At 42.8% G+C, this 12,739-nt stretch overlaps 1 protein-coding gene across 4 annotated transcripts in view; it reads right to left on the bottom strand.

Moving 5' to 3' along the window:
- Positions 1-1,216: 1,216 nt before the first annotated feature.
- Positions 1,217-12,739, bottom strand: part of RUNX1 (RUNX family transcription factor 1) — a 99,674-nt gene continuing 88,151 nt past the window's right edge. Inside the window, exons 5-7 of one of the 4 annotated variants that reach the window (XM_049785786.1) lie at positions 8,455-8,616; positions 3,987-4,001; positions 1,217-1,677 (exon numbers count right to left, since the gene is read on the bottom strand). In XM_049785786.1, the coding sequence (XP_049641743.1) occupies positions 1,217-1,677; positions 3,987-4,001; positions 8,455-8,616 (638 nt within the window). Of the gene's footprint in view, positions 1,693-3,298; positions 3,302-3,986; positions 4,002-8,454; positions 8,617-12,739 lie in introns of all 4 variants that reach the window. The other 3 variants (XM_049785785.1, XM_049785784.1, XM_049785787.1) reach the window with 3 other exon arrangements.

Below are 12,739 nucleotides of genomic sequence, written 5' to 3'. Positions count from 1 at the left end.
TGGCTACAAAGATGTTTAAAATTATCACAGGCCATGTAATAAGCAAACCTCTCACAGAAAAGAAGCTCCTTTTTGAGGTGCAACCATTGGCATCTACCTGAATCCTTTGGAACCAGATTTGACCTTCTCTAAAGGAAGGAAATCAGAGAGGCGACCCTTTATTGAGCTTGGCAGAACATTCCTTACTTCAGATCTTTGGAGTGACCCTCAGTCTATGAAAAACATTGTCGCATTAGCTACCAACTCGTTGGATTAACATGAAAGGGAGTTTAATGTAAACAATACTTAGATAACCAAGTGATCACATTACCCATCCTCTTTTTCCCAACCTTCTTCAATGTGATACAATTAACTTTGGCTACTCTCAAAAACAAGATGTAGTACTTAATATTCTCTTAATATAAGTACATTTAAATAATTAAAAAGTATCAACACATATGTAAGTGCCTAAACATCAAGATACATAAATATTAAGGGATTCCTTGTGGGAATACAGTAGTTGAAAATGACCCAAAGCTGTAGCCGTTTCCCAATTAAAAAAAAAAAAAAGAGAAAGAAAAGAAAAGAAAAAGGAAAGAAAAAGGCAACAAAAACACCCTGGAAAACAACTACAAAAATCCCAAAGTTAAATAAAGTTTACAGAAAAAAAATAAGGAATATTTCTTTCAATTGCCAAAGCTAGAAAGAAGCAAGCTCAAATTCATATATGTAAAACAAACAAACTCCAAACAAACAAACCACCCCAAATGCAAATTCGCAGTTTGCAATTTATAAGGTGCTAAAAAAAAAAAAAGAAAATTAAAAAGAAACAGGAATCAGATGCCAAACCGGATGAGTTGTATCTCCTTCCCCCCATAAAACCAGAAAAACAAACCCTCCCCCCAAAATTCCCAATCCCACACTCTTTGGAATAAACAACTTGGTTTAAAAAGTGAAGTCAAGGGTATAAAATTTTTTTTTTATTCACAGCATTGCTAAATCAGAAGCATTCACAGTTTCCCTCCGGAATCTTCCTGCTGGCCTGGCGCAGGCATACGCACATGGGCAGGCAGAAGCGGACCTGAGAGGGGACAGGCGGGACTGAGAGCAGATCTGGGGAGATTGTGATTCTTCCAAGATGGCGCTGCCCATAATCACCATCCCTGCCCTTCACTCTATGCGGTGCTGCTGTGGTGGCGACTGTGGTTCCTCGGGGGAAATATGGCGGCGTCCAGCATCAGTAGGGCCGCCATACTGCCTCCTCGAGGCGCGCTGTGGGTGCCATGTTGGTGGGCGAGTTGCTGTGGCTGCCCTCGGCCTCCACCACGTCGCTCTGGTTAGGGAGACTAGGGTTGAGCAGGGCCGAGCCCGTGGAGGCATTGGTGCAGGGCGGCAGGATGCGTGGGGGTGAGCGCTCACCTCCCACCATGGAGAACTGGTAGGAGCCAGCTGAGGCGCCGTAGTAGAGGTGGTAGGAGGGCGAGCTGGCCTGGAATGGGCCGCCCTGTGCCTGCGATGAGCCCGGGTAGGGTGGTGGCAGGTACGTGTGGTATCTCGTGGCGGAGCTCATGGCCGACATGCCAATGCCAATGCCAGAAGTGACAGGCGTGGGGGAATAGGTGAAGGCACCAGGGTAGTGCATGCGCGGGTCAGAAATGGTGGGCAGCGTGGAGAACTGGCGTGGGTCACCGAAGGCTGCTGAAAGTTCGGGTGCTGTGAGATGATTGGAAAGAAAAATACAAGTTGAGGGGGGTGCTGCAGGCCTTGACCCTTCTCCCCAAAGGCCCAACTGGTGATGAATTACCCAGCATGATCCTGCCCAGGGTGCTTCTATCCAGCATGCAACAGGTTTGGGGAAGATGATTACCCAGAAGGCTTAAGCCTGGGGAGTAGAGATCAACTGGAATGTCAAGTGACTATGCTAGGGATTACCCAGAATGCTTGTCTCTTGGCACTGAGGACTACCCACACTGCTAATGACTGAGGAGGTGATTACCCAGAATGCCAGTGACTAAAGGAAGGAGCTAGGGATGATCCAGAATGCTTGTCTCTTGCCACTGAGGACTACCCACAATGCTAGTGGCTGGGGTGGTGATTATCCAGATTGCCTGTCCCTAGGAGCCAACCACTATCCACAATGCTAATGGATAAGGAGATGGAAAAAGATAGCTACTGATTAGGGAGCTAAAGGGCTAACCAGAATGCATCTGTTCAGTGAAAGGGCATATGTGATAGTATGTTATGTAATTTGATATGTATATACAGTATGGTATGAATATAAATATAACATGAATGTATAGACATAACAGTGACTATGTATAATATACAATATAATAATAATAGGCTCCCTGGGGTGGTAAACTATATATAAACCATCCGCCCAGTCCAGCTGCTTCTAATATTCCTATGGTCCATTGCCTGAGAATGAGTTTTATTATTTTAAAGAGTAGGGGAAAAACTCAGAGGAAGACAATTATTTCCTGATGTAAAAAATTATATAAAATTCAAATACTAGTATCTGTATCCAAAGTTTTATTGGAATGCACCCCATTTACTCTTTCATGTATTATCCATGGCTTTTTCTTTTTTTTTGAGCTACCGATTGAGTCTTAAGTAATCACTATAGACACTCTAGGGCCCAAAAAAACCTAAATATTGAGTATCTGGCTCTTTACAGAAAACAATTTTTAGTCTTAATTATAATTGGTAGATTAATAAGCCAATATTAATGTAAACTTAATTTCTGATACTAATATAATTATAATGATAGAGGATAAACAGGATAGCACTCTATAATTATTAATGCAATGGGTACACTAATGGATTAACATTAAGAGGCTATATCATAATGTGATTTATTGCATCATAACAATATGTCATGTAATTAAAAATATTATACTATCTTACACATAATATTTAAGTTGAATCAAGAAATTTTCATTTTGGCGGGACTAAGTGGAAAATTAATAAACTTCTATGCCCCAATCTAATGATGCCACCATAGTGGATGTGAGTGCATTTCAGTAGGTATCAATTACTGTCTTTCTCCTACATGTCTACTTTCAGATCCCTTCTCTGTTTTTACAAATAATCTAGCCTTGGGCCTGGAGAGATAGCACAGCGGCGTTTGCCTTGCAAGCAGCCGATCCAGGACCAAAGGTGGTTGGTTTGAATCCCGGTGTCCCATATGGTCCCCCGTGCCTGCCAGGAGCTATTTCTGAGCGGACAGCCAGGAGTAACCCCTGAGCAACGCCGGGTGTGCCCCCCCAAAAAAACAAAACAAAACAAAACAAAAATAATAATCTAGCCTTGATTTCACCTGCTATCCCCTAATATGCACTAACTAGTTAACATGAGTGGTGTGGAACCTTGGTTTATCATACTCTATTTTTTATATGTGCTGAAATTTTTTTCAGGAATGGCGAAACTTAATCTGTGAAACTCACTTTACTCTGATTAGGCATTGATAGCATTAGGAGCTGTCTTTGAATGGCCTTTTGTCCTTCACTGTGTCCCTCTGCATTTTACTAACCACAGGCTGTCCTTGGGGACTAGGTTTGGGTGCCAGGAAGAATCTCCTGTATTCTGTCAATGAGAACTTTTCAGCAGTGGCACTATTGACATATGGGATGAAAGAGTTGTTGGGATGGGATGTGTGTGAGGGCGGGAGGGGGCTTGTGTACTGTAAAATGTTTGCAACATCTTCAATATCTGTCCATAGGAAGCCTGTAGTGTCCTCCAATCTCCATGTGGGAACAACTAACAATGTTTCTAGATACTGCCAAATATTCTGGAGGTAGAGTAAGGGGACACCCCCTCCTGAGAATCACAACTGTCAGTATACGCTGGTATTCTGGGTGGTTGCTCTTTCTCAGAATTACTCAATAAATGACTAGACCCAAATTATAGTCTTTACGTCAGCAAGCCCCAAAGACCACATAGGACTAAAGCAAGAACGAGGTATGTTAAAATTAGTGAGTTGTCTTGGGGTTAGAGAGGTAGGACACTGAGGAAGGAGATTGCTCTGGATGCATGGCTGACCTGGATTTGATCCCCAGCACTCCATATGGTCCCCTGAGACCTGCCAGGAGTGATCCCTGAGTGCAGACTCAACTATAAGCCTTTGAGCACTGCTGGATGTGTCCCCAGAACAAAACAAAAAAATTGTTTAAGTTCTCAACTAAGGATGTCCTATGACTGTGTCCTTTTGTAATCGGGCTAATAGAGAAACTTAAAGGAGCCAAAACCTTGCTGTGAAAGGAAAGCTACCAGGCAGATTAATCTGCTTTTGGAAGGCATCGCTATTACAACTTCCTCATATTTCCAGTCTATTATTCCAGCAAAGAGCCAGTATTCTCTCTCTCTTTCTCTCTCTCTCTCACACACACACACACAAACACATGCTCACACACCCCTCTTCCCACACTTACTCTCCCCCTTCGCTCCCTCCTACCTATCTCTAGTGTTTTATTGTTTCATTTAAAGACATTTGAAAAATGAACTTCTCTGTAAATTTTGGGTGAAGGTGATGAGGGTCTCTCCTCCTCATCTGAAATGTAATTAAAGTTTATAGAAACAACCGAGGTCTGTAGGTTTCTCTCCACTAATGAGGAAACCAGGAGTCTGACTTTCAAACAAACACTCCTGTTAATCCTTTCAAAGCAAGTCAGATGTGTGGGCTGGCTGAAGGCTGCAAGCTGACAGTGGGCCTAGAACAACACATTCAGGACCACTCTCTAGCTCATCCTGAGGCTAGACCACACCTCATTCCACAGGCTTGTCCCTGCCCACTCTCTGAAGCCTTCTGTGAGTAAGCAAACTTTGGGTCACTTGATTTTGCTTATATGGAGAGCCATGCCATGTTAACAGGAAGCTCTGCTTCATTCTCTCCTCCCTTCCCCCCTCTAACCCCCCAGATAGATTTCTATAGTCTAGGGAGAAGGCCAGGGTGGAGGAAAAGCGTTAGGCAAATACAATAAATTTGTTTCATCTGATGCAATATACCGGACAGAAATAAACGACTCCTCCCCTTATACCTCTTGCTTCATTTGCCCTGAGACAAAAAGGTGAATCTACTGGAAAATGAATGAAAGGTCACCGTGTTCCATAGAGATGTCTGGACATGCTCTGCCCAGCTGTTCTAGCTTCTACATGGTAACCTGGTGATGGCACTAAGTTACTGGAATCTTGGGTGAGTCTGTGGTTTGTCATGGGCCTAAGTCATGGAATGACGTTACAGTCTCAGCTGTTGGGGAAAATAGTTCTTTCACTTGTGGGCAGACTATTGGAAAGATCTTAAATTTGACAGTGATTTTTTTTTGTTTGTTTTTGGATGACACCTGGCGGTGCTCAGGGGTTACTCCTTACTCTGTGCTCAGAAATTGCTCCTGGCAGGCTCGGGGACCATATGGGATGCCGGGAATTGAACTTGGGTTTGTCCAGGGTTGGCCGTGTGCAAGGCAAATGCCCTACTGCTATGCAATCACTCTGGCTCTATTACCATGATTTTTTTTCTGTCTATGCAGCCCCAGTGTCAAGGGACCAACTAGTTGGTCAAATGATCTTTTCTAAGTACATTTTGAAAATTGAGCAACTTGGCTCACTAGACATGCTGCAGTTCAGGTGATCTATTCAAATCCATGTTTTTATTTTTCTGGCCAGTCTGAAAGTCTGATACCTCTGACAAAGTCATGTTCAGTTCCCCCATGTGGTTAAACCTCCTTTGTCCTTCTGGCTGGCCTGGTGCCCCCTTCTTCAATAGAAGTGTGGGCATAGGTGGAGATGGAGACCCCTGATACTCACAGGGAGCTTTTAAAGAGTAGGAAATCTGGGGATTAAGAGGTTCAGGTATGTGAGTTGGAAATGTTTCCCAACCGATGGGGCTAAATATTTGCCATGACGGCTCAAGTCTTCGTTCTGCTGCCTGACACGGATGAAAGCAGATCCACTCCGGACTCCTCCCACTGCCCCCAAAGGATTAAACAGCCTGAGAAGATAATGGCTGCCTTAAAAGGATCTTTTGCATGACTCAGATTAATGCATGCTGTCAGTCCTCCAGGTTGGCAGCTAAATATTAATTTGGAAAAAAAAAAGAGAGAGAGAAAAAGAAAGAAAGAAAAAAAATAGAAAAGTGGGGTTGGGGGAGGGAGAAAAGAAAAACCTCCAGACAAGGTGTGGAATCTGTCTACAAAGAGAATCAGATGGGTATAAGTCTCTTCCCCCTCCCAATCCCCCATCACCAGTGCAGAGAGTAGCGAGTAGCCCAGATCAGGAGATGCCAGAGCATAGGACTTTAGGGAGACATCTGAGGGAAATGTAGAAGACATCCTTCAGTGTGGGGCTCTCAAACTCAAATCTGGCAACATAGACTAGATGCCATGTTATCCCTTTTTTGGGGAATTCACCCCCATCCTGCCTCAGGCCCATGACAACACTTCTCAGGCCAGTGGTCCCAAGATGTAATGCTCAGAGGGAGTCCTGCCAGGTTGGAGGATTGTTCCCATGCAATCTTCCACCCATTGTGAAAACTCATCTGGAACTATCTCTGGTCCTATTTCCAGGCAACTAATGTATCTCTGAAGGGAGACTGCAATGGAATATTCCCTCCCAAATTTTACTTCAAACTCTTGTACCATCAAGCACCCTTCCTTATATCTTGAATCACTGAAGTCTAGATTATTCTGAGGGGGTAACTGTGCTAAGGCATATTGGAGAGTGTACTGGAGTGGTGTGATAATAAATACTGTACTTCTAAAACCTAGGAAAATTAACACTCTGGTGAACCAAGACCACCATAAATAAAAAAAATGAGGGAGAATAAAAAATCACCCTTACATTTGCCCTCTGGGGCTGCTGTTCCCTTGGGTTCTTGGACTGTAAGGGCTCAGTCTTGGGCTGTGACCAAGTCCAGAGACTTATGTAATAGTTTCCAGGGCCAGACCTACAGGGGAGCCACTTCCAAGGAAAACAGTCCTACTTTCAGAGGTAGCCTATGGCCAGTGAGCAGAGCAGTGCCACTGAAGAATCAATAAAAGTTGACAAGTGCCTTTGGAATCAGACCAGTCCTGGGGGAACAGAACTGCTAAAGCAGCAAGCGGAAAAGCCGTGTCATTGATGCCTATGCTTCCCGCTCAGCTCTGTATCCCATTAGGTGCCAATAGCTTGGCTTTAGTATCTGCAAATAATGTGCAAACTGGGCAGTTCAACTGTCTTGTTTGATGTCCAAGAGCATTTGAATGGTATTAGCTGTCCTCTGGCAAGCAAGAGTTTTGGGGGGCAATTATCCTTCAGTGCACAGGACAGACACCTCTTTCACCCCAATAAAGTCTAACTGGATCTCGAGGTCAATGGCACTCCTACCAGAAGGGCTCTGAGATGAAGCCAAAACATTTGGTGAAATGGCAAAGTAATCACAATTGGCTGTGGGACCGGACATAACCCGGCATTAAAAAATGGCAGATATGAAGACTTTGCCTGGGGCCTGCCTCCCTGTTCTTTACATCTGATCTCAAGAACTGAAAAGCTGTGCTCCTTGTCCCCTTTCTCCCCCTCCATGACACTCCCCACACCAAGAAGTGTTTCTCTGTCTGGGCTTCCTCCTGCTGAGGTTTTCTCCCAGATTTTCACAGCTTGGGCCAGCTCCAATTTCAAAGCCCCAAACAGGGAGTTTCTTCTTTGCTTTCAACAAAGGAATTTTTTCTCTCTTTAACTCTGATTTCCCTGCCCAGGAGCAAAGGTGAGTGCCAAGCCCAAAGGTCTCATAGGTTAAATGACTAAGATTTAATGAGCTCATATTAACAACAATTACGCTAACCATGGCATCTGAGAATTCCACGTCCTGTCACTCCTCCAATCCAGGACTGTTCTCACTGGGAAATGCCACCCTTGGTGTGTTATTTGCTTCTCATTTCACAGCTCTACCCCTGCATGCTATTAATGTGACCAGTGAGAGTTTATCCCTAATGTAAGGATTGGTGCCATCCAAGTTCTAGAAGCTGAATTTTGGTGTGTGTGTGTGTGTGTGTGTGTGTGTGTGTGTGTGTGTGTGTGTAAGGGGATGGGTCCATGCTCAGGCCCTATTCCTGGCTCTTTGCTCAGGGATCACTCCTGACAGTACTCAGGGTACCATATGTGGTATGCTGTGGGCACGGTAAATGCCTTTCTTACCTTCTGTACTATCTGTCTACCCCTAATTTGGCTTTCTTGTCTTATTAACTCTTCCAATGCTAGCCTTGCCTGTCAAATATGAGCAACCCCCAGACACCCAAGGAGTCCACCCTTCCAAGCTACTCAGCTCCTGCATTCATCATCAAAGAAAACCAGTGCAAGGTTTGGTTGGGCTTAGCAAGAGTGACAACCATGTCCTTAGTCTGTGTTTTAGCCAATTTGAGATGGCTGCCAAGTACTTCCTGCATCACTTCTAGTCTCTCCAACTTTCCACTCTTGAGAAAAAAAAAGTGTTTTCAAGCCGCTTACTTGAGAGCCGACTGGAAAGCTCCGCAGAAAGGGTTGTCATGCCGCTGGCCCTTCCAGGTGAGATGGGTGTAGCTGGGTGTACAGAAGGAGAAGCGATGGATCCCAGGTACTGGTATGATTGATCGTAGGACCATGGTGGAGATGGCTGGATCTGCCTTGTGTCTGCAAAGAACCATGGAAGTCAGTATTATGCAGAGCTGGAGGGGCTGACAATAAAGTCATTTAGTTTGTTGAAATGCGTCACACACATCTGTGGTCTGTTTGCCTGTGTTGGATAAATCTACTGAAGTCCAAGTATTTGCTTTTGCTCGATGATTTACCACTCTCCTTCAAATAAAATAAAGTTAATTTTATGTTTCATTCAGGAAGACTTTCCTTTTCCAGAGGTTTTTTATTGTTCCTTTCAGAGGTTTTGAATCAAGAGAAGTTGACCCTGCTTTCCAGGTCAAAATATTCCAGGTTCAAACTATTGAATTATGATGCATCTTGCTGTCAAGGCATTTTGGCTTCACCCATGATTACAACGATCACTATGATCATTTACAAATGCAAGAGATAATCTTTCTAGCCGTGTATCAGACTTGGGACCTCCAGTGTGCCATGCTTAAAAGGAAGGTTGATAGGTTTATTATGAACTGCCAACAAAAGTTGCCTGAAATGGAATAAATATGGAAGTATGACTACAGCAGGCAAGAAGGAATCTGTCAATGTTCTCTCAACATTCATTCCTGAGAGTCTTAGATCTCAAAGGCATCATATTTAAGATGGAGGGAAGGAGCAAATAAAAGCTCCTTCCATCACAGGCAAAAGTTGAGGAAATTCCCAACTGAACTCTGACTTACCAGAAAGAGCTACACAAATTTCTTTGTGGATTTACCCACAAGGTTTCATCTTCTCTGTGGACAAAGGCAACCGTGACCTATATGAGTGCCCAGAAGTGTTTCCACCCAGAGCTACAAGGTGTTGCTGGGAGTCAGGCTAGAAGGAGCAAATTCCCTTAGGCATGCACTGGGCATTAGGCTGTGTACAGATCATGAGACCCACAAATACACTATTCCTATGCACTACACAATAGCATCAATCTGTTTTCTTCTGGAGTGGTTCATTTGCAGTCCCCAACCGTGCCTTTTTATCCATCTCTTTGACACTGTTAAGAATAGATGATGATATCAGGCATTTGAAGACCTTAGTCTTTCTTAAAAGCCCCCACTCCCTCTCTTTCCACGAACCATCCAACACTTCCTCTTCTTTTAAATGAAGTCAAGGTTTAAGTTGGAAAAGGCCACGTAAGCAGTTTTAATTGATAATCTTTGGAGAGAGGTTGTAAACTAAATTGAATGCCCCACAGTACAGGGCCATCCTCTCCTCTCCCCAAAACAAATATTAAATATATGAATTTCAGAAAATTTGGGTAGCTGGTAAATAATACAATGGGATCCATTCTAAATCCTGGGAAACATGATTGATTATAGCCAAAGACACCCGTATTGCTACAGGGAACAGTGTTTCCAATCATTGCAGTCAGACAATAGAAGTTCATTTAGTATTCACAATAGAAGCTCATTTAGTATTCCCATATCACTACAAATAGTTTGCTGTGTGTGTGTGTGTGTGTGTGTGTGTGTGTGTGTGTGTGGTGGGAGATTCATATATTTTTCTAACAGACAAGCATTTCTCCTACATAAATTTGTTATGTGAACACATTTGTAGTCATATATTTTAATCATTTAAAAAGTGAACAAAAATAGTTTTATAATTGTTATAAATCCCTCCAGGGTGTGAATTGTGGTATAGTCATTCATGGCTCGTTGTGTAGACAGCCCAGCACCTGAACCCCAAGTCTAAAACCACAGTAAGCATAAAGTATTATGCCATGATTCATGCTCTGTCATGTTTTACTGTAGAGAAAAAGTTGTGCTGGGCTTTTCTAAACTCATAATTAAGCCATGCAAACGTTGCATAATGTTTCACAGCCTTTTAAAAATATGCCTTGGTAAAATGATCTTTATGATTAAAGTCTCAATTCTGTGACTTTGTTTTTGAACATGGGGTTTTAAACTCAACAGCTTCTTCCTGGACACCATAACTTAGCTTCCCAGTGTGACAGAAGATGGTGGGGGGAATCATTGCACCCAAAACACCAAGGCCTCTCTCTGCCATGGCTTTTCATTCTAGAGAGCAGAGAAGGAACTAGGCTTGTGTTCATTGCCAGGGGTGGGCCAGAAGGTGGTGGTGGTGAGCTTCTACTTGTGAGTGTATGTATGGAAGGTTTCTTTAACTATGTATTACTCATTAGTAACAAAATTTCAAAATCTGAAACAAAATGTCAACAACAAAAGGATGTAGGCCCAGTAAGTATACTATTCAGTTTCTGCCCTTGCCCCGATGTGGGCCCAATGTATACAGATGGCAGTGTGAAGGTGGTTACCCTAAGCAAGGACTGAAGAAGCAGACACTGGGCCTGTTCCTGTGGAGAGCCTGGCTGGGCACTTGCTCATGTTTTGTCATGCTGTTTTCAGAAAGAAAACACTCTAAGCACCTCCTATGGGGTAAGGTGCAGGACACTAATAGAAATATAGCTAACTAATACAATATTTATTTTTCTTCTTAACTTGCTTTGGGTAGGTGGAGAATTGAGGCCTTAGTTGTCAGTATTCAGGGTCTATTTCTGATTCTATTTTCAGGAATGATTGCTCAGCAGTGCTTGGTAAGAATCACAGATGCTGCTGGGGATCAAACCAGGGTCAACTGCATACAAGAAACGTGTCTTTCTTCCTGGGCTAAGTCTCTGGCCTCTTAGCTTGTATTTTAAGCAGGGTTAGGGAAGAGTGTGGAGTAAGTGTTGGGTAGAGAACAAAATCGGTAATAATAAATATGTATGTCTTGAGAAGGGTAAGTAAGCAGGGATGGGGGGACTTAATCAGAAAGAAGTCCCTAGGTTGTGGAAGAGTTCAGTCATTCTCCAAAGAAATAAGTTGCCTGTTCTTGAAGAGATTGCTTCTGACAAGTTAATCCTTGCCCAAAAAATTAACAGACATTGAAAACATATGTTAGGCTGACATGTGATAATTTAGCTGGTAATAGCAATGAATATGAAGATTGGAGTCCCTGACCCATTGAAACTATGGTATTAGCAAAAGTCCCAGGACTCTGGTATTTGGCAAGGAAATTTTCCTATTATATGAATGATCCTCATGAGAGAATTGCTTCCCTGATCCATTCTTTCCTAGACCCAGGAAGTTATGCACTTCCTCATTTATTGATGTTCCCAACCAACATTTTTTGCTTTGCTTGGGCTTCAGTCATGAATGGAGTATATATAGAGTCCTTACCTTCAGGGAGTGGGATACCCTGAGGCTGCACCCAGGTGAATAACTGGATTGTCTGCTTAATCTGAACTTGCAAAAAGCTGTTCCCACACTGCTGATAGCCCTAGTGGCATTTATTGCCTCTTATGTTCAGTCTCTGAGAGGAGCAGAGCAGGGAAAGCACCTCATTTAAATACTAGATTCCAGTGTGAATCCTATCTTTACCACATTCCAGTGATATGGCTTTCAAGCAAGTGGTATGTTTCCTCTGATCCATAGTTGTCCTAATCTATATGTAAAGTATATATCATTATGTTTGGCCATATGAAATCTCCATATGTCTGACTAATTTTTATAATCAGATTACCAGGGAGAAATATTAATACATGCCAAGGGACTAATTTATTGGTAAGAACATGGACACACACACACACACACACACACACACACACACCTGCTCCAAAATATGTTGTACACTGATAACCATGGCTTCAGCTCAGGAGAGAAAATGATAAAGGGAAAAAATAAAACTGATATTGACAATGAAAACAGCAAAGGTCCAATTGAATGATTTGTATTTCCCTCTAAGAATAAAAATAAAAATAAGAAAATTTAAATGTGAGCCTTTTTTGCATCCTAGTTTTCCCAGGATATATAATGATTTGAGGCAACCAGGGTCTTTTTGGGATGGCTTTTTTTTGTTTTGTTTTGTTTTGGTTTGATTCCTTACCTAGTGAAATTCAGGACTGGCTCTGCACTCAGTAATTACTCCTGGCAGCGTTCAAGGACCTTATAGGATGCCAGTGATTAAACCCAAGTCAGCTATATGCCAGACTCTAGTACCCACTGTACTATATAGTTCAAGCTCCTCTTTTTGGTTTGTTGATTACCAAATAACCATATAAGATTATCTCTGGTTTGGTTATCAAACAAGAGACCTTCCTTTATATTCATGAGCCTGGCTCCCATTTGAAGAT

This window comes from Suncus etruscus, chromosome 13 (assembly GCF_024139225.1).
Source record: "Suncus etruscus isolate mSunEtr1 chromosome 13, mSunEtr1.pri.cur, whole genome shotgun sequence".
NCBI lineage: Eukaryota > Metazoa > Chordata > Mammalia > Eulipotyphla > Soricidae > Suncus > Suncus etruscus.
The sequence above is the reverse complement of the archived record's forward strand: the minus strand, read 5'-3'. Positions and strand labels throughout refer to the sequence as shown.